Source organism: Ambystoma mexicanum, chromosome 3p, assembly GCF_040938575.1.
Source record: "Ambystoma mexicanum isolate Mex_15411 chromosome 3p, UKY_AmexF1_1, whole genome shotgun sequence".
Classification (NCBI taxonomy): domain Eukaryota; kingdom Metazoa; phylum Chordata; class Amphibia; order Caudata; family Ambystomatidae; genus Ambystoma; species Ambystoma mexicanum.
This window is the reverse complement of record NC_090925.1, coordinates 314,758,772-314,779,004: the sequence shown is the minus strand read 5'-3', so window position 1 is coordinate 314,779,004 and position 20,233 is coordinate 314,758,772. Positions and strand designations below refer to the sequence as shown.

Sequence of the window (20,233 nt, the reverse complement as noted above, 5' to 3'; positions counted from 1 at the left end):
TAGACTGCCGGCTGCACTTCCCCTTTTTTCTCGTTGTCTTGTCTGGATTCCAAAAGGCGACCCTCCGGTCTCCCAGATCGGAGATGTCGGGCACAGCGCCTTGCCGTTTTTATGGTTCCTCAAAAGTGGGTTGATTCGGGGCTACCGGACCACTGTCGTCCCGGTCCCTGCCTTGCTGGGTCCGCCCTCTTTGAGCCCAATTACTCTGCTCCACAGTCTCTTCCTCTCCGTCGCCCTTCGTTACAGGTTGTAACCCTTGGCCTCTTCCCAGCCTGATGTTCAGACCTCCTTTAATGGGGAGGCAGTCTCGATGGTCCGCGCTGCGAGAGGGAGAGCCTTACCAGGCGAGCACAGTGTCCCCACAGTCTTGTGAGCCGCTCGCCTCTTCCTCGCCAGGGCAGTGTTGCCTCTCACCATGGTCTCTGGGGGGTTTACACCTGTCCCTTGTCTGCTCGGGTAGTTGCGAGTGTCCACTGCTTCCCACTAGGGTGCCCCGGCGGACATCTTGGATCTGCTTTGTGGCATCGCACTCTCCACTCCTGGGTACAATTTACAGGGGGATGTACCCTGCGTTTCTTCTCTCCTGAACCGCCTTTCATGACGCTCGTCTCTTCTGCACTGACCGTATTGATTTTGGCACACTCTATGGGGTTTAAGTGCCGGATTTCCACAGGATTTAGGCTGGTGGCGCTGGAGCTCCGTGAAACTACATGCTCATCGCACGCCAACTAGCCACGCCCCCTGACACTTCTTGAACCCGGTCTTCCGGTAGTAAGTGTCTAGGACGAAGACATTTTGCAAACAATAAAGGAAGCACGTTGTAGTTTCTTGAAGCGTTAGCTTACGCAGAAAAACAGAACTGAAGCCAACGGGCGCTGCGCGTGCTATATATGCCTTTGATAACATCATCTTCTAGGAGGAGACCCTCGAGGGACATCGAGTCGACTGCATCGATGCACAGCATTCTCTGCCGAAAAAGACATTCCGAAGCAGCTGAAGCTGGATATTGAATATCAAAGATGAGGAATATGTGGGAGGACACAATCAATTCGAAGGTGTGAGCCCAGTTCGAAGAAGTCGCTTAAGAGAGTCAACCCCTTGTTGCTCGGAGTTCAAGATACCAAATGAGAGGGGATGAGAGTGAAGATACCCCAAGAGAAGGGAATAAGAGTCAAGGGACCTCAAGATAAGGAGAGGGGATGAGGTGAGAAGGCGTGAACCCAGTTCGAAAGAGTCATGTAAGAGACTCAACCCCTTGCACAGAGTGAAGTTACCCCAAGAGAGATCAAAGAGTCAAAAAACCTCAGGACAAGGAGAGCGTAAAGAGACCCTTGAGCAGGGATAAAAGAGAGAAACAAGAGAAAATACCCCTGAGTCAGGAGAAAGAGTGTGAAATATCCAAAGTAAGACTATTTTTAACAAGGTTTGAAACTTTTAACCCTTACAGTGGCACCTGAAGAACTTTCTATCCAGGAGAGAAAACGTGGAACAGAAGCAGTCAAGCATCTTTTTAGTTGTTGAACCCTTTAGACTTATGTGTTAGTGTCTATAAAGGTAATAGGCGGGAATAGGATTTGGGCTAGGGACTTTATGTTTTGATTCATCCTACCAAGAATACCCTTTCCTTGAACATTTGAGTTTTAGAATAGGAAATTTATCCCTACAAGGTCATTTTCATTATTTTTGTCAGTTATTTTGAAACAGGCCAAGAGGTCAGACTAATTCCATGAACATGATATCCCAGAGTTTGAGTCCTACTTCTGGCTTGCCACACAGTTCAAAGCCCATGTTCCACACGTTCTGATTGGCCCAGGCCTCTCTCCCCCGTGTGCTAAATTCAGTAGCCCCAGGATTGTTCACATGCCGTGCCATAAAGTATCCGAGGATGTCCTCTGGGATGGAGTTATGGACAGTGCCACCTGATTGGCTGCAGGGTAAAAGGCCCAAAAGGGGGTGGATAGGCTTTTCAATATCTGAAGTTTCTTGTCTTTAACTGTTATTTAACAGGTACATGAGATTCACAGCATGACTACAGGGAATAATTTCAGATTTGTTTAATCTATGCTGTAAAACAGTTTTTTTTCCATTTTTGACACCATCCAGAAGGTGCTTGGTGGGGTACAAGAAAACCAAAGGCCGTGAACTAGGTGCAGCATGAAAGTGGGTAGTACCCATGACCAAGGCATCAGCTGTGGGTACAGGCTTCAAGGGAGTTAATGGCCTGTACCCTGTAATGATAAAGGATCAACAGGCACTAGCAGAAATAAAGAAAGACAAGGATATCAGAAGTGTGTTGGTGTCTCCGCTAAAGAGTTGAAGTAGGTTAGGATGCCAGGAAAGATAGTGCTGTGTTCAGAGCTCCCAGAATAGGGCCAGTAGTAGAGGTAAGTTTCAGAAAGAACAGTGCAGTGTTTTGAGGGCTTCCTCACTCCACCAAGCCAGTAAAAAGTGTATTTGCTATGGAGATAAAAGCTTTGTTTTATGACTACTTTGGGGATCCCACTTTTAAGTGCAAGTTTCAGAGCCGTCATGGAGCATGGTATTCCAAGGGTGTTCCAATAGAAGAACAAGTTAATTAAAGTTTCAGAGCCGTCATGGAGCATGGTATTCCAAGGGTGTTCCAATAGAAGAACAAGTTAATTACCAACTGTAACGTTCTTTCGATTAGATGTTCCTCCCACGTATTCCTCATCTTATGATATTCGTATCCCAGCTCTGCTGCTTCGGAAACATTTTTCACCGGAGGGCGCTGTGTTCGAGGCCGCGGAGTCGTAGTCCCTCGAGAGCCGCCGTCGAGCGTGGACATCATCCGCTGTATAAAGTACCTCAGTTCTGTTTTTACACTGTTCATGGTCGCATCAGTTGATCAGGCTTTAAGTCCTCAGGCTCTTAAGGAAGTTCGAGTGCAACTGGCGTAAACTGTACGGAGGGGAAGGTTGGGAGGGTCGATGAGGAATACGTGGGAGGAACATCCAATCGAAAGAGCGTTACAGTTGGTAAGTAACTTGTTCTTCGAATGGATTGTGTTCATCGGCGGCTTCGACTCGGTAGTCGCCGACTATGTCGAGTCGAGTTTCGACTTCGACGCCAATGTCGATTCAGCTACCACCGATTTATGCACCGGAGGTTTTGATTTAGTACGAGGTGTCGGTACTTTCCATTGATGACACTCTCCACTCTTTTTCGGCTCTCGCGTGTTTAGATTTTGATTTCCCTCTGTCACTTTTAGAGTGGGTAGAGGCATGATCACCACGAGGCAACTTCGAGGGGGTCTGGGCCATTTTCTTGAATATTTTAAACATAGAAGCGTTAGAGGCCTCCCATTTTTCTGGGGAATCGTGCTTAGATGGATTAGTTGCTCTCCTCTCAGAAGAGGAAGAGGAGGAAGATGACCTGTGATGTTGCTTTAGTTACTTTTTCGTCGAAGAAGAGGAGGAGGATTTCCCCGAGCGACTCTTTGATCTCGACCTCCTTGAGATTTTTAACTAGATTCATCCGAATCTTTTTGTCTTTTGGAAGACTTGAAGGATTCCTCCCTCACTGCCAGCTTACCTCTACGTTCCCTAAGAGCCTTATTGGACATGGCCTGGCAGGAACCCGCACTAATCAACCCAATGGTCTGGGCTGAGGCACTTCCGATGGGGGTCGGTTATTGACATTTTCCTACCACACTTCTGACATTTTTTTAACCCTGTCTTGGGTGTGGTGGGAGTAGATGACGAGGACATTGTCGAAGAAAAATCTGATGTGCTGTTCGTAACACAAAGTTGCGTCGGAAAAAGGGAACTGAGGTAAAGGGCGCTGTTCGAGCCCTTTATACAGCAGATGACGTTGACGCTCGACGGCGGCTCTCGAGGGACTGCAACTCTGCGGCCTTGAACACGGCGCCCTCTGGTGAAAATAATTTCCGAAGCAGCAGAGCTGGGATACGAATATCATAAGATGAGGAATACATGGGAGGACACAATCCATTCGAATGTATGCATCAGAGGCGGGTACTGTGGGTTGTATTCTACCTTTTCATGACACTGCCTCGGTCAAATAACTTCTGTCCTTGTTTCCAAGCTCGGATGTCTGCTGACAGCTTTTCTGCATGATTCCAGGCCTTGTGCTTCTCCAGCCGCGTTTCAGAGGAAAATGCTGCTTCGCAGTAACAGCAAGAGTAGCTCAGCTTCTCCGAGAAGGCCTCCTGCAAAACAAACCCAAGGTCACTGATGGGCACAAAGCCCTGTAAAAAAAGAAAGTTCTTGATACAGTGTCCCCAGCTTAAAAAGAGTGAAGTTAGTTGATTAATATATTTTACAATTACAATAGTTTTCCACTGCCATTTAGATTGTGTACTTTTAATATGTTGACCTTTACATTTTATTTAGGTTGCTCTGAACTACTGAGGCAGTAATATATATATATTTCTATAGTCAATGCTGTAGCTCAAATCACTTGAGGAGATCACAGAACACAAATTGTTCTGAGTAACTTTAATTACCCTCCCTTCCCCCAAAAGAGTCAACAGATATGAATAAACTTGCAGAGCACAGTTTGCCGTTCCCCACTCCCTCTTTCCCCCAGAAGAGAAAGCCCCAGAAGACTTGCAAAAATAAAGGTGATTAGAACCAACCTCAAGAACACAGCAAGTGGTTTTATACTCTACTGGATGAGAAGAGGTAAAAATGAAACCCAAGGAACTAAATCGGTTGTAATCCCCTTCTTCAGCCCGAAGGACTCATGCCCAAAGATAACGGCTCCGACCCTGAGACCAAGCGGGAGGACGAAATCGCTGCGGATGATGTCTGGTGGGGAAATGACACACTCAGGCTACCCCGCAAGCAACGATGCAGAGAACAGAGGATGCCGTTGATGGCAAGCGAGCAGCGTTTGACGGGGTGGGGAATGAGGAGCAGACGAGCGGAGGCGTGAATGTACTTGAGGCGGCTAACGTTGCACAAAAAGGAAAGCTGGGGCCGCCGGGTTCAAAAGTGAACGCCAGAGTCATACACACGTGTCTCCCCAGCACCACCGAAACGTGGGGAAGCAAGGGGGTCCTACAGACGGGGAACACAGATGAAATGGGTAGGGGCAGTTGTACACCAAATAGGACACTATGTTTGCACAACACAGTAAATATCAAGGACGTTGGGTTTTTCTCACATCGAACTGCAGGGGATGAAGCTTCCAATAGCACTTTACACGCGGCCACCAGGCGTTCTCCATTATGGCACCCTTCGTTCTGGGAAGAAGGGGGCGGGGTTTGGGGGGCTTATCTAAGCTCCACAGTATGGGGCATCCTGATTGGTCTATGAGTCTACAACCCATACATAAACCAGAAAACAAGAAAGGACTGACGGGTGTTTCTCCCTTCTGTTTCAGAACAGAGAGAAGGGCGAAGAAGGAGCTTCAGAACTGCGCTGGGCTTATGAGGACTAACACCAGGTTCCGTCCTTACCCTCAGAGGAGCCGCAGACCAAAGCTGTATTTGGACTACCTTTAAAGGAGAGTTATCCTGATTTTTATTTTCCTCCTTTTTTTTTTTTTTGAGTCAATGAAAGACTATTTTGAATTAAACCCAGATCCTGTCCAATGTGTTCTTACATCGGTGTTATGAGCTCCACTGCGGAACTTAGAATCCATTTAAATTAGTTAATGGATGGTATGGCTTGAAAGCGTAATGATCCTTTTCAAAACTTATACTGCATGAAGGACGTTACTCACCAGGAGTTTTGAGAAGGATCTCTCTCCCTCCCGGACCCCTAGCCCACCTCCCCTTCCCCTCTCTCCACGGGCACAACCCTGGAACCCTAGGCCTCCATACTCCAAATCCACACCTCCCCTTTGTAAGCTATGAGGAAGATTAGAGTGAACCCTAAAGGAAAAGAGCAAGGTCGATGGCATGAGCTATCTTAAGAAGGTTGGAGAGACTGTCAATGAATGGAGTTCAGTCAATGATTAGCAGCTCTTGGATGGAAGTAACAGCGAATACTAGTGGAAAAGAGACAAAGCCTGTTTATATTCACTTGAGTACCCAGTGATCACAGACTTTAATTCAGACTGTGCTCCATAGAGGGGGTACATTGAACCAGATGAAACTGACAATGAACATGGGCTTGTGGGTGGGAGGACGAGGACTCCTTGCAACACAAGCATTGCATCCAACACAAACACTTTCTCACGGACAGTTCATCGTGAGCGACAATGGACTAACACCAAAGCTGTATACCTGACATGTCCCAACACAAGGGTCAGGCAGAGTCAGGCAATTACAGATAATTCCACACACCTGACTTTCATCACACTTCCCCACACGGATAAAAGGTGGAGCACGAAAGCACACTCTGAACAAGGCCAAACGCATGAGAAAGCAGCTATTCCGGGATGGCAGTTTAAACCGAAGAGAAAGGCGGCGGTAAGACCAGAGAGGACGACAAAGAGGGAGTTACCCTTGTCCTTTTCACAAAAGGATCACGACTTTCAAGAAGCCTCAAGGAAAACATAAGTCCTGGAGACACAGCTGATGAACGGTGTAGCGTGTGTCAGAGGTACACTGGGCCCTCCTGCATCGATAGCCAAGGCGGGAGAATCAATTGCCACTTTGGTACTGTCCTTGACTACGACAGCCAAGCAACACTGAGTTCAGCACAGCCGGTGAGTTAGGAGAAAATGATAGCAGACAGGACTGTGTTATGCTCAATGTTGCAAGCGGCAACATTCTATGAACAAAGAACCTGTGTGCGATTGAACTTCGTGAAACCCAGTTAGGTGCAAAATACCGAGTGGTCCGGCGCTACATTGGTGCTCACTCGAAGGTCTCTGTTTAGTACCCTCTACCCCCAAGAGCGTGTAAATATTGAATGGTGAAAATCGAAGTGGTCCTGCAGCGGGTTAAGTTAAATCCTGTGCACATTCGAAACACTTCAATTGTCTACTAACTGAAACTGGTCTGAGCCTGGAAGAGGGGGACTAATTGGGTAAAAGGGGATCTGGGCCTGGAATAGGGGGATCCGGGATGAACAGTAAAACTCACCCATTAAGATATTGTTGTGGCAATTGTGAACTCGGAAGAAGGATGCCTACAAACTGAAATTGGTCTGATTCTGGAAGGGAGGGATCCGGGGTAAACAGAAAAAATCACCTGTGAAGATATTGTTGTGGCAAATGTGAACCCGACTGAGGGATGCCTGTGAATTAAAGTTGGTCTGAACGCAGCGAGGGAGGTTAATTGTGAAAGAAGGATGTGACCCCGGCTGAGGGGGATCCCAAGCGAAGAGCAAGTCGTCAGACTTGAATTTTGGAAAGGAACTTTTCGTGGTGTTTTTGGTGCATCAAGCCCTCTGAATAAAGAGACTTTGAATAAGAGACTTGGGCACAAAAGGCCCTGATGTTGGTAAAAGGAACTGTGACCTCGTGCGGAAGAAGCCCATGAGTGTGCTGTGCTCGAGTGACCGGCCTTGGCCTGTGCTGAAAACGTGGGGAAGGGAGGCCTATGGCCTAAACATCCTGATTTATCATTTTGTGAACATTATCCCACACTATTCTGCAGCATAGAAGTAAGGATTGGAAATAAGTTTTTTAGTGTAGGCCCTTGTTATTTGACTAGACTCCACTTCGACTGTATTATTATTATTTGATGGTTGTAGCATGCTCCCATCTTAGATTTATGTTTAGATAGGCGTTTTTCACACCCCTGATAAAGTTCAATAAACACATTTGATACCATGCCTTCCTTACACATTTGAGAGTATGATTTGTAAAGGAGACCAACATCAAGCTTCTTTCTCACTAGTGTACAAGTGAGAACCAACCAAAAATAAGGTAAGTGAGCATTATCGGAGATGTAAGAGAGCTGCAAAGGCAGAGAACCACAAATAGAGCATTTGATCACTATGTGTAAACAATTCCAGAACACGAGACCACTGATTGCTGTGACAGGGCCAGGGTCATGACCCTGTCGTTACAGGGACTCCTCATGACACGAGTGAGTCTATGCCAATGCTGACTTTACCCTAGAGGTGGGGTGAGGGGAGAGGGGTAGGTGGGGAGGTGAGGTGGCAGGGGCAGTCCATTCCCACCCCCACCTAGTGTGAGTTGTGTATGTCTTCTGGTACCACTGTCCCTTCCACAATACTTGTCGGGCTCTATTCTGGTCAGATTTCTCTGGTCTTTTTCAGGACAGCAACTCCCAGAATCCACCTGCAACAACCAAGAAAACCCAGACGGAAACAGCGGAATGGAATAGAGAACAGAAATGGGATGGACTGGGATTTCTCTTGTCAAATAGAGATGAGACAGCAAACATCCAAGCTACTAATCCCAGATGGACCCCGGGTGAATGGTGGGGCAACAGAAAGTGAGAAGGGACTGCAGGGGAACAAGAGAGAAACCCGAAATCCTCCCCAAACTTATTGTAGGCAAAACTCATCAGCGAACAAAGAAAGCTCAAGGAAAATGAGCAGCCTAAGCACGTGGCTGCTACCCTGCAAATGGAGATTTAAAAGGGGTTGAGGGATAAAAGCATTTAAGCCGTCCAGGGACACCATGGCCAAAGATTGGCTAAGGGGAGCATGTGAACAGGGGCACCTATAGGAGCTGGGAGAATTGTTTGAAGGGGAGGGGGAAGGCTGGGCTATAAAACCCAGCCAGCGCAGAGGAGATTGAAAGGCATTCAGATGAGATCAGGTGGAGGGGTGGTTGATCAGGGGACGACTAGGCGGAGGGCGGTTGTGGGGTGGAGTGTTGAGGAGTCTGTGGCAGTGTTCTGAGAGAGTGCAGATAAGGCATTCTGTGTCTGATATAGTAAGTGAACAAAAGGTGAGGGTTAAGGGAGAGTGGGCAAGTGTGGAGAGATTTGGAGTGGATGTAAGAGTAAGTGATGGGGTGTGTGACAAGAGTGAAAGAGAGTGGAAGTGGTAGTAGGAGTATTACTGGGGAGGGCAGAGAGGAGGAAGGTAGTTGTGAGAGATAGGCAGAGTGCGTTTAGAGGAACAGGAGACAAGAGTAAACCAGGGTTATTGCCGGCGAGAGGATAGGTTGCGGGTAGAGAGAGGAAAGAGAAGGAACAATTTACTTACTTGTAACTGTTGTTCTCCAGCATGGGTCTGGCATGGATTCACATGCTCATGAATATTCCCCGTCGTCAGGCCGGGAATCCTCGGTAAAGAAAAAAATCAGTATCAGTTTCGTTTCTGATCGGTCTTTCGTAGTAGTAACCAATCACTGATCTCTGGGTCATACTGCCCCCAGCCAATGACTGCACTCTACCCAAGCCCCTCCCCTGGCAGCCATCCTCAGATTTGGTAGCACGTAAAGTGGTAGTATGACCAAGTGAAGAGCCGCAGAGGGGAAGGAGGGAGGGTTCGCATGTGAATCCATGCCAGACCCATGCTGGAGAACAACAGTTACAGGTAAGTAACTTGTTCCTTCTCCAGCATGGGATCTGGCATGGATTCACATGCTCATGAATATAAGAATGATATGATATGATATGGTATTTGTAACGCGCCTATACACAAGTGTTTCAAGGCGCGAGGAGGCAGGGGGGGGAACAAGGGGAGACAGACAACGATCCTACTAGGCCAGGTGTCATTCAGATCGTGCAAGTGCAAGGGTAGGGGGACTGGGAAAAGTGCAAGGGGAAGGGGAGAGGGGAAAGTGCAGTACATGGTTAGTAGAATACAAGATGAAAATAGGGCCAGCTGGTGGCAAGTGCAAGGAAAGTGCAGTACATGGTTAGTAGAAAACAGATAAATAATAGGGCCAGCTGGTAGCAAGTGCAAGGTAAGTGCCGGGAGAAGGGGCTGTAGGATACAGAGACAGTCCCGTAGTGCAGGTAGGCAGTGCAGGGAAGAGTGGCTGGGCCAAGGACCGAGATCGGTGAGTGGCCCAGTTGCAGATTCAGTGCAGGTTCAGTGATATTAGCAGGGGAGAGAGGGAGAGAAAGCGGAGGCAAAGAGGAAGGTTTTGAGGTGCTTCCGGAACCGGAGATGGTTCTCCTCAAGTTTCAGGGAGGCAGGAAGGCTGTTCCAGAGGGAGGCCGCTGCTGCGGAGAGAGATCTACCCCCAGCTCGTTGCTTGGAGAAGCGGCTGACCCTGAGGTCATTGGAGGTGGATGAGCGAAGAGCTTGAGAAGGAAGATATTTAGGAAGAGAGAGTTGAAGGTATTTTGGCCCACGGCCCCAGAAGGCCTTGTGGACAATGCAGAGTGTTTTGAACTTAATCCACGCAGCCACTGGGAGCCAGTGTAGTGATTTCAGACCTGGAGAGATACGGTCCCTGGGCCTGAGGCCAAGGACAAGTCTCGCAGTCCTGTTCTGGATGAGTTGCAAAGGGCGGAGAGTAGAGGAAGGAAGATTTAGATAGAGGCTGTTACAGTAGTCCATCTTCGAGAGAACCAGGGCTCTGCAAACAGTGAGCTTCTGGGGGAAGGAGAGGAAAGGAAGGATACCTCTGAGGAGGTGTAGCTGGTAGTGTGACTTCTTAGAGACATCAGATATGTGAGGAGAGAAAGAGAGTGTGGAGTCGAAGAAGACCCCAAGGTTTTTTGCCTTGCAGGTAGGCAGGAAGAGGGCCAAGGGAGGCCGGCCAGAGAGCTGCAGGGAAGGAGGGAGTGGTGTGCCGATAAGTAGAATCTCAGTCTTACTGGCATTAAGGCAGAGGTCGTTGGCGGCACACCATTCCTGGATAGCAGAAAGACCGTCAGTGATGAGGGAAGGGGAAGAGGAGGCCAAGGGTAGCCTGAAAATGAGCTGGGTATCATCCGCGTAGCACTGAAAGTTGGGACAGAGAGCGGCGATGCGGTGAGCAAGAAGTGCCAGATACTGGTTGAACAGCCAGGGGAGAGGTTAGATCCCTGGGGGACACCACAGGTAGAGAAAAAGATGTCAGAGAGGAAGGACCCCAGTTGGACCTGGGTGGGTCGACTGGAGAGGAAGGAGGTCAGCCACGCCAGAGCCTGACCAGTGATACCCAGGTTATTACGGAGACGGTTGAGCAGGATGGTGTGTCAAAGGCAGAAGAGAGGTCGAGCAAAATGAGAACACAAGGGGTGTTAGAGTCAAGGTTTAAGAGCAGGTCCTCACGGATGTTCAGGAGAGCAGTTTCCGTGCTTCTGGCAGCTCTGAAGCCAGACTGATGGTCATGAAGACTACCAACAGATTCAGCATGGAGATTAAGCTGGGAGATGGCCAGTTTCTCCAGGAGCTTGCCCAGGAAGGGAGTGATAGATATTGGGCGATAGTTAGCTGGGCAGGAGGGGTCGGAAGAGGGTTTCTTAAGAATGGGGTGCACAAGGGAGTGCTTGAGGGGGGATGGGAAGACTCCAGAGGCAAAGGAGTGATTGCAGAAGTCAGCCAGGGCAGGCGCCAGGGAGTCGATGTGGTCCTTGATAGTTTTGGAGGAAAAGGGGTGGACCTATTTTGACAAGACTTTCATAGAAAGGCCTTGTCTCGAAACCTTGTCAGCAGAAAAAAGGGGAAATGCAGAGAGGAGGGAGGAGGGGTGGCTGCAGAAGGGCCAAAGGGAGAGCAGGGAATAGAGGAGGGGAGGTGATAGGAGGAGAGTGAGGACAGGATGTCCTGAGTTTTTTTTAATGAAGTGAGAGGCCAGTGCCGTGCAGAGGGCCTGGGAGGGGACAGGAGAGGTGGAGACTGCAGCAGGGTTGGCCAGCTCCTTGCAGATTTTAAAGAGTTTGGCCGAATTGTTAGATGCCGCAGAGATGCAGGATTGGATAAGGACTCCCTTCTTAATGAGAACAGAGAGCCAGTATTGCCTTTGGAGCAGGCGGCAGGCCAGTTTGTCAGAGGATGAACATGAAGCACGCCATTTCCTCTCTGCCACCCTGCATTTGCGTTTAAGGGTGACGAGATCAGAGTCATACCAGGAGTTACATTTGGCTATGGGCTTCAGGCGGATTCTCATGACAGGGGCAAGGATATCAAGGGTATCAGATATAGCAGAGTGGAGAGTGGAGAGGGCTGTGTCAGGGTTGGAGTCAGCCGAAGGGGGGGCGAGAAGGTGGTAGTGAAAGCCTCAACTGACACGCGTTTCATGGGTCGGATGACCGCGAAGGTGGGTGGCAGTGATGAGGGTGGCTTTGCCTGTGGGGTAGGGAAGGTGAGGTGGAGGATAGGAGAAAGTGATCACTCCAGGAGAGAGGAGTGGAGAGAGGGGCAGAGAGGGGAAGGTCAGAAGAGATCAGAGCATCAAGAGTGTGCCCCACAGAATGGGTCGGCCCAGACGGGAGAATAGAGTGCGAGAGAGTCGCAGAGGTCGCAAAAGAATCCAGAGGGAGGACAGGAGGCATCAAGGTGGATATTAAGTCTCCAAGAAAGAGGAGTTGAGTGGTTGAGGACAGGAGTGAGGAGGAGAGGTCAGCCCACTCAGAGAGGAAGGAGGAAATTTGACCAGGTGGCCGATAGATAGTAGCCACGGTAAGGGGATGGCTAGGAGAGAGAGAGAGTCGGCAGACAAGGCATTCAAAGGAGGAGTAGGTCTGCGTAGGAGTGACAGTGGCAGGAATCCACTCAGGGAAGATAAGGGCCACACACCCCCAGCACGGTTGGGCCTGGGCAAGGAGAGGATCTTGTAACCGTCAGGTAGGAGTGTGTCAAAGCTGGTGACAGAGCTGGCCGTGAACCATGTCTCAGTGAGACCGAGGATGTCAAGGTCCAATTCCTCAAGAAGGCGGCAGATATCAGAGGAATGTTTGACGGCAGAGCGAGAGTTGAGAGTGGCAATGTGGAGAAGGTTGCCATCCTTGAAGGACTTCCGGGGAGGGGTGCAGATCAGAGATACGCCCTGTGGAGGTGAGGAAAAAGGAGCCAGAGAGAGGGCAGGGTGAGAGGGTGGAGGAAAGGTAGCCGAGGACAGAGAAGAGGGGACAGCAGGAGAGGAAAGGAAGTTGATGAGGCGTGGGAAGCGTCTATCAAAGAGGTGGAGGTTGGCCTGGGGGCCTTGGACCAAGACGGTCCCATTAGCGTAGACATTAATGATGGCCTTAGAGGAGCGGAAGGGGGCCAAGAGGACATCCCAACGGGTGCCACCATTAATGGAAGAAGAGGAGAAGGGAGAGAGCACAGAGACCATATGAAGGGTCCATTGGTCAGGGGAAGGCACAAAAAGAGGATGTCAGTAAGAGTTTCCTTGGAGGAGGCACTAGTGTAGGTGTCAGCGATAGGGAGGCCTGGGTTGGAGACCAGGATATCCTTTTTAAACTTTTTCCTACCAGATTTAGTGAGGAGAGCAGGATAGTCAATGGAGAAGCAGTTAGAGAAGATAGGAGAGATAGAGAGCACCATGGAATAAGGAGCGAGTGGGGGGAAGACAGACGAGAGCAAGCGGACAGGAATGATGCGGCAAGCCCTAGTTTACCACAATTACAGAGCAACAGTAACACAGTAAATACGAATTAGGTACACAGTGTAGAAGCCACCTAAGGTTGAGAGTCCTGCGAGGGGAGAAAAGCAGACCTAGTTTACCACAGTTAGCGGTACACACTGAAGTGTAGAAACCATGTGAATGAGTAAGGAAAGGAAAGGTGTAGGTTGTTGGGCTGGGCGAGCAGGTGGAGCTAACCAGAAGAGTGGCAGACCGGCGCCTGGCGTCCCCTGTGGACAACTGCAGACACAGGGAGCCGCAGCCGTAGGAGCCGCCCTTTGCCTAAGGGGCCCTTAGCCGAGGGGGCTGCCGGGCAGGGGGGCTGCCCAGGGGGGGTAAGATTTAAGGCAGGAGGAGAGGAAGGGGAGGGGGTGTGGGCGGGCAGGGAGGCGGGATGGGATAGGGAGAGGAGGACCAGGAAGTGAGGAGGAGGGAGGGGGCAGCACAAACGTGCGCGGTGTGCCAACAAAACACAAACTGCCTGGATTAACGTTAGGAGACACTCACTGTAAGCCCAAAGGGGCCTGGAAGGGGCAGCCTCACAGGGCTACGGGCGACCGCTCAATACCGCTCACCTCGAACAAAGAAGCGAGCGTGAATACATAGCTGTATACACATGCACAACCACGGGAGGTGGCAACAGGCTCAACATTAAGCAATACAAAACTCAACATTAAGCATCTCTTACCTCCTCACCAGGCTCACCTTAATCGAACAGGTTGCGCAGCACTGCTTGGCTGACCCTGGACTCCTCCCTGGAGTCCCGATCGACGCAGTAGAATCTCGTGAAGGTGTGCGTCGACCTCCATGTAGCAGCCCTGCAGATGTCCAGCAGTGGCACACCAGACATGAACACCGTGGTAGCAGCGATCGATCCGGTCGAATGGGCTCTCAGATAGCCGGGCAGCTGTCGGTTTGCCATCCGGTGACAGTGCATGATGCAGCCGGAGAGCCATCTGGAAATGGAAGCCTTCGAGAGAGCCTTCCCCCGATTCACAGGTCCAAAGTTCACAAACAGCTGTGATGTCTTCCGAAAACTCTTTGTGCGGTCCACGTAGAACTTCAGCGCTCTAGCCACATCCAGCGAGTGCAAAGTCCTCTCGGCCGGAGACGAAGGCGACAGGAAGAAAACTAGCAACATCAAGGGCTCGTTGAGGTGGAAGTCCAACGGCACCTTGGGCATAAAGGAGGGGTGCGTCCTCAGCACCACCCTCGTGTCGTGAAAAGTCAAGTATGGAGGCTTGCAAGATAGGGCCTGGATCTCTCCCACTCGTCGTGCAGAGGTGATGGCCACAAGAAATGCTGTCTTCCACGACGGGAACTTCAAACGGCGCTGAATGCATAGGCTCGAATGGGACCCCCATGAGCCTGGTCAGCACCACGTTGAGCTCCCAGGCCGGGGCAAGGGCCTTCAACGGCGGGAACGATCGGAATAGTCCCTTCATAAATTCCTTCACCAGGCGATGAGACCACAAGGACACCCGTCCTGTAGTTCTGGTGTATCGGGAAATGGCAGCCAGATGTATCTTGATGGAGGCGTGAGCCAGTCCAGCTTTGGCCAGCGACAGTAGGTACGGCAATACTTGAGGGGTCGTAATCCGCAGAGGGTTAATCTTCTGTGCATGGCACCAGACAGAGAACCTCTTCCACTTATGTCCATAGCATTTGAGAGTTGAGGACGCCCTGGCTTTTGCAAGAATCTCTCTGCAGTCAGCCGGGATATCGTACCCTCCAAACTCTAGTGCTGCAGGAGCCAAGCCTGCAAGTTCAGCGACTCCGGGTCGTGATGGAGAATGGCGCCTCCTTCTCTGGAGAGAAGATCCACGTCCGTCGCCAGCTTGATAGGTGGGGACGCTGACAAGTCCAGAAGGTCTGGGAACCAGATCTGTCTGGGCCATGCCGGTGCGACGAGGATCATCCTGCACCTGGACCTCTTGAGCTGGTTGATGAGACGGAGCAGCAACGGCAACGGAGGGAACGCGTAAAGGAACAGGCCGTCCCAAGGGAACGAGAAAGCATCACCCATGCTCCTCGGCTGGGTGAACCTGCTGGCGAACCTCTGGCACTTGGAGTTCGTTGCCGTCGCGAACAGGTCGATCTGGGGTTTGCCCCACCGTTGAAAGAGCCGATCATCCTGGTCCTGGCGTATTTCCCACTCGTGGCACGAGCGCAACTCCCTGCTGAGTGAGTCGGCGATTGTGTTTTTTATTCCTTCCAGGTGGAAGGGAACCAGAAACGACGGCCCAGTGCCACAGATCCTGGGTCTCCTTGGATAGGGCTGGGGATCTGGTGCCTCCCTGCTTCCGGATGTAGAACATCTTGGTGGTGTTGTCGGTGAAGATCCCTCAACACTTTGTCCTTGAGGGACGGAAGGAACGATTTGAGTGTCCAGAACACGGCTCGTAGCTCCAGGACGTTGATGTGAAGAGACCTCTCCTCCGGGAGCCAGAGGCCTCTTGCGTAGAGATCTCCGGTGTGGGCCCCCCATCCCTCCAGGGAGGTATCCGTCGTTACCGTCTCCTGATACGCTGGGGCCTGAAAGTCCATGCCTGCCGTGAGGTGCGCACGGGCACCCCACCATAGAATCGCCCGACGGAACTCCTCGTCGAGCGGGATCCTTTCTTCAAAGCTGCCTGCCGCTTGAATCCAGCGGGCGTCGGGGAACTCTTGTAGCGGACGCATCCGAAGTCTGCAAAGGGGCACAAGGTAGATGCATGAGGACATCATCCCGATGAGGGACTTGATGGACCTCACTCTGGCCACATCCGTGGCTAACAGGCGCTGCACCTTGCCCAAAATGGCCTTTGTCCTTTCTTCCGACAGAGATGCCAATCGCTTCACTGTATTGAGCTTCGCTCCCAGAAACAGTGCCACCTGCGACGGGACCAGATGGGATTTGGGGTAGTTGATGGCGAATCCCAGTTCCGGGAAGCAGGCGGAGGGTCCTCGCTGTGTGTTCGACGGCGAGTTCTCTTGACCTTGCACAGATTAGCCAGTCGTCCAGGTAGGGGTAGACGTGGATCCCTTGCAGGCACAGCCGCGCCACAACATGTGCGAGGCACTTGGTGAACACCCTGGGTGCCGACTTCAATCCAAACAGCAGGGCTCTGAATTGGTAGTGATGCCCCTGGACTACGAATCTGAGGAACTTTCTGTGTCCTTTTAGAATGGGGATGTGGAAGTAAGCATCCTCCAGGTCCAGTGACGATAGGGAGTCGCCCTCCTCCAGCTGTCCGAGCACGTGCTGGAGGGTGACAATCCTGAATTTCTGTGCCTTGATGTACTTGTTCAACCGACGCAGGTCCAGGATCGGGCGCCAACCGCCTGTCTTCTTTCTGACGAGGAAGTATCTTGAGTATACTCCGGAGCCCCGGAGACTCTTGGGCGACAAGCTCGATGGCACCCTTCTTGAGCATCGCCCTTACCTCCAACAGCAGTTGAGGGATGTGATTCTCCTTCCTGGCCACGGGAGGAATGCGAGGACACTTCTTTTGAAATTCCAGCGAGTGTCCGCGGGCCAGGGTGTCCAGCACCCAATGGTCGGTGGAGATGGACTCCCACATGCTGACTAACTTCGTCAGCCGGCCTCCCACCGGGGTGCTCCGGTGGGGGCCCGACGCTACAGCCGGTTCAGTCTTGCTTGGAAGAGGCCTTGCCGATGGCAGCGAGACCCTCCTTGCTTGCCGCGGCCTCTGTAGGCCTCCTGGGATGAGGAGCGGACCGCCTGGCGGTAAGTAGAACAGCTGCCGCTGGATCCCTTGGAGGCTCCCTGTCTGCCTCCAGAGCTCCGAAAGGGCCGCCGTTGCTGAAGGACTCCTAGGGCTCGGGCTGTTTCCGTGTCTGTCTTGATGGCCTCGAGGGACTCATCCACCGTCTTTCAAAACAGGTTGTTGCCGTCGAATGGCATGTCCAACACTCTGGTCTCGACATCCTGGCGAAAGTCCGTCGCCTTGAGCCATCCTCGTCGTCGGAGGCAAACCCTGTTGCCCAGTTGGCGAAATCTAGTATCGGCAATGTCCGTTGCCACCGTTATGGCGTGATCCAACGCCACCTCTCCTTCCTGCAGAATCTGTAGGGCCTCTGCCCTCTTGTCGTCCGGTAGGAAGTCTAGCAGAGAAGCTATCTTGAACCAAAGCTCCCTGTCGTAACGGGACACAATCGCTAAGGCATTGGCCGCCTTAATCGTCGTCGCCGCCGATGAGATGACTCGTCGTCCCATGGAGTCCAACTTCTTGCCCTCGCTGTCCGGCGGGGAAGTGGAAGTTGAAGCCGCCGCACCCGATGCTTTCTTCTTGGCCGCTGCCGAGACGACAGAGTCTGGCGTGGGCTGGGCCCTGAGGCACAAGGGGGCAGCATTGGGCACCCGGTACTTCTTCTCGTATCTGTCCCTCTTGGCGGGTGTCGTGGAAGGGTTCTTGAGGATAGCCAGCCCCTCGTCCCAAATGTTGTCGAGCAACGGCACCGCGAGGACCGTCTTTCTCTTGGCCTCTCGTCGTTGGTAAAGAAACCCTTCCTTTTTCTGTTCCTCAGGGCAGAGCTGGAAGAGCTCGGATGCCCTGGCTATCATGGCGTGAAAAGAGCCAATTTCGGCAGGCGGAGAGGCCCGAGGGGGGGGAGATGACGGGATGTCCATAGTGTCATCGCCGCCGTCGTCGTCCGTTCCCGTCGCTGTATCCGTCGCCATATCCTCCCGAGGGTACGGCGAGGGGGATGAGGGGTCCACAGGCCTCGCGGGCACGAAGGGAGGAGAGGGGTGGACTCTCCTCCGCTTGTTCAGAGGGCTTCCCGACGGGCTGGTTCTGGATCCTCCGTCGGGGTCCGTGGTAACCTCGTCCTTATCTCAGTACTTAAGGATTGGATCGCCAACAAAATGGCAGCCGAGCTATCCTGGGGCTCGGGTAATGACTGCGACGGACGGGATGGCTGCTCCACTTGGCCCTCGTCGTCGCCATCGTCGCTATCTTCGATCACATCAGCGGCAACCTTCCCCTGGGATCGAACCTTCTCGAACCTCTCGTTGAGGCCCATGAACCTCTCGTTGAGGCCCTTCAAGGTTTCCACCGGATCCTCCTCAGCGGCTGAATCCGAGTCCGTGATGGCCACTGCCCCCCCCCTCTTTTTCCGCCGCGGTCGATGGTCTGGAAAGAGGATTCCCTCCGTGGTGGCAGGGAAACTCTGGGCCCTGAGGCCACCTCCACTGGCGTAGCCTCTGCCGGCTTCGCCAGGGCCGCTGTGACAACCTCGATAGAGGCCTTTGCCGGGTGAATCAAGGCCCTCACCACCTTAGGTGCATCCTGGGCCTTCGCTTTAGGGGGAGGGTCATCACCTTGCTCCCCCTCGGTTCCCTTCGAGATCGACCGGGGCCTCTCCAGAAGCTTACCCGGGTTCTCGGACTTCCTCTTCCCCAAACCAGAGCGCTGGCTCGTGGTTGATCGTGCCGGCGAAGTCGCGCCCTGCCTGGCAGCCGAGGAGCCCGACCTTTCAGCACTCCCGGTGCCTGCAGACTCACGGTGCTTGGCCGTCTGTTGGGCCCCCGTCGCCGGGGCGCCCTCACAGGACTTAGAAGACCGCTCAGACCTTTTCTTCGCCTTCTCACCTGCTCTGCCCTTCTCCAGCCAGGCGGCGAGGCGGGAACGACGATCTTGCTTGGTCCGTTCCGACAGGTTCTTGCAGAACGCAGTCCTTCTCCATGTGCATTTTGTACTCGTGAAGGCAGTAGAGACATCTCGAATGCTCGGCTTCCTTGAAAACATTTTGCAATCCGCATCCTGGGCAGCTCCTGAACAGCTTGGATCCGGGCGTCGAGCTTCCCTTGTCCTGGGCCATGTCCATTGAGGTAGGCCTCGGATCTTCTGGAATCCTCCAAGAACCGTAACTCGACGAATTCTTCTACGCCCCTTGAGGGGCTTAGAAGAATTCCGAAACGGGTCCCCGTTATCGGAAGTAGAAACGGTGGAGCTTGAGGCTCGATTAACCGAAAGAATTAGAAAAATCTCCTGAAAAACGCGAAAACACAGTAAAAGCTCGAGAGCTAAAACACGAGGACTCCCAACACTTGAACGTGCGGTAAAAATCTGAGGATGCCTACCAGGGGAGGGGCTTGGGTAGAGGGCAGTCATTGGCTGGGGGCAGTATGACCCAGAGATCAGTGATTGGTTACTACTAAGAAAGACAGATCAGTAAGAAAACTGATACTGATTTTTTTCTTTACCGAGGATTCCCGGCCTGACGACGGGGAATATTCATGAGCATGTGAATCCATGCCAGACCCCATGCTGGAGAAATACAGGTAGTGCGAGGGTGGAAGAAGTGAGTGGAGAGGAGAAGGAGAGGGAAGCAGACAGAAGGAGAGGGGAAGGAGGATAGGTGAGAGAAGGGAAGATGTACATGTTGTGAGGAAGGCATGGTATCGATCAGTAGACACAGACACAATGGATACAAGTGTTAAAATCCTTTATTTACACTTTTGAGTGGGACAGTAGAATTCCTAACTGGCCCTAACTGTAAAATTGGATTAATCTCGACCTTCTTAGAATAACAAATGTGTTAAGGGAAATATAAAATGAAAAGAGTACCTCAAAAGGAAATCTCAGAATTACTTCAGCATGAACTCCCTTCTCCAGGTTCAACCCCACGGGGTTGAGAGAGTCTCTCAAAAAATAATGGATGGGTGGATGGCACAGTTCTGTCAATCTTGCACACTTTGGCTTACTGGTACAATTTAACAGTTCAATCTTAGGCTTTCAGCTTCTGGTAGTTCAATCACTTCTTTAGGCTTTGTCTGCCTTGCCATCAAATACTCAGTTCATATTCTCAATTTCTCACAGTTCTGCACAGGCTTCTCTGGGCTCGAGCATGTCTCTCCTTT

The 20,233-nt window shown here is 51.7% G+C and overlaps 1 protein-coding gene across 2 annotated transcripts in view; it reads right to left on the bottom strand.

Annotated features, from left to right (window-relative positions):
- The window catches only part of ZNF512B (zinc finger protein 512B), a 1,156,964-nt gene that overhangs the window by 559,878 nt on the left and 576,853 nt on the right, over nucleotides 1-20,233 (bottom strand). For both annotated transcript variants that reach the window (XM_069650846.1, XM_069650847.1), the window contains exon 5: nucleotides 4,017-4,189. In XM_069650846.1, coding sequence (XP_069506947.1) covers nucleotides 4,017-4,189 — 173 coding nt within the window. The remainder of the gene's footprint in view (nucleotides 1-4,016; nucleotides 4,190-20,233) is intronic.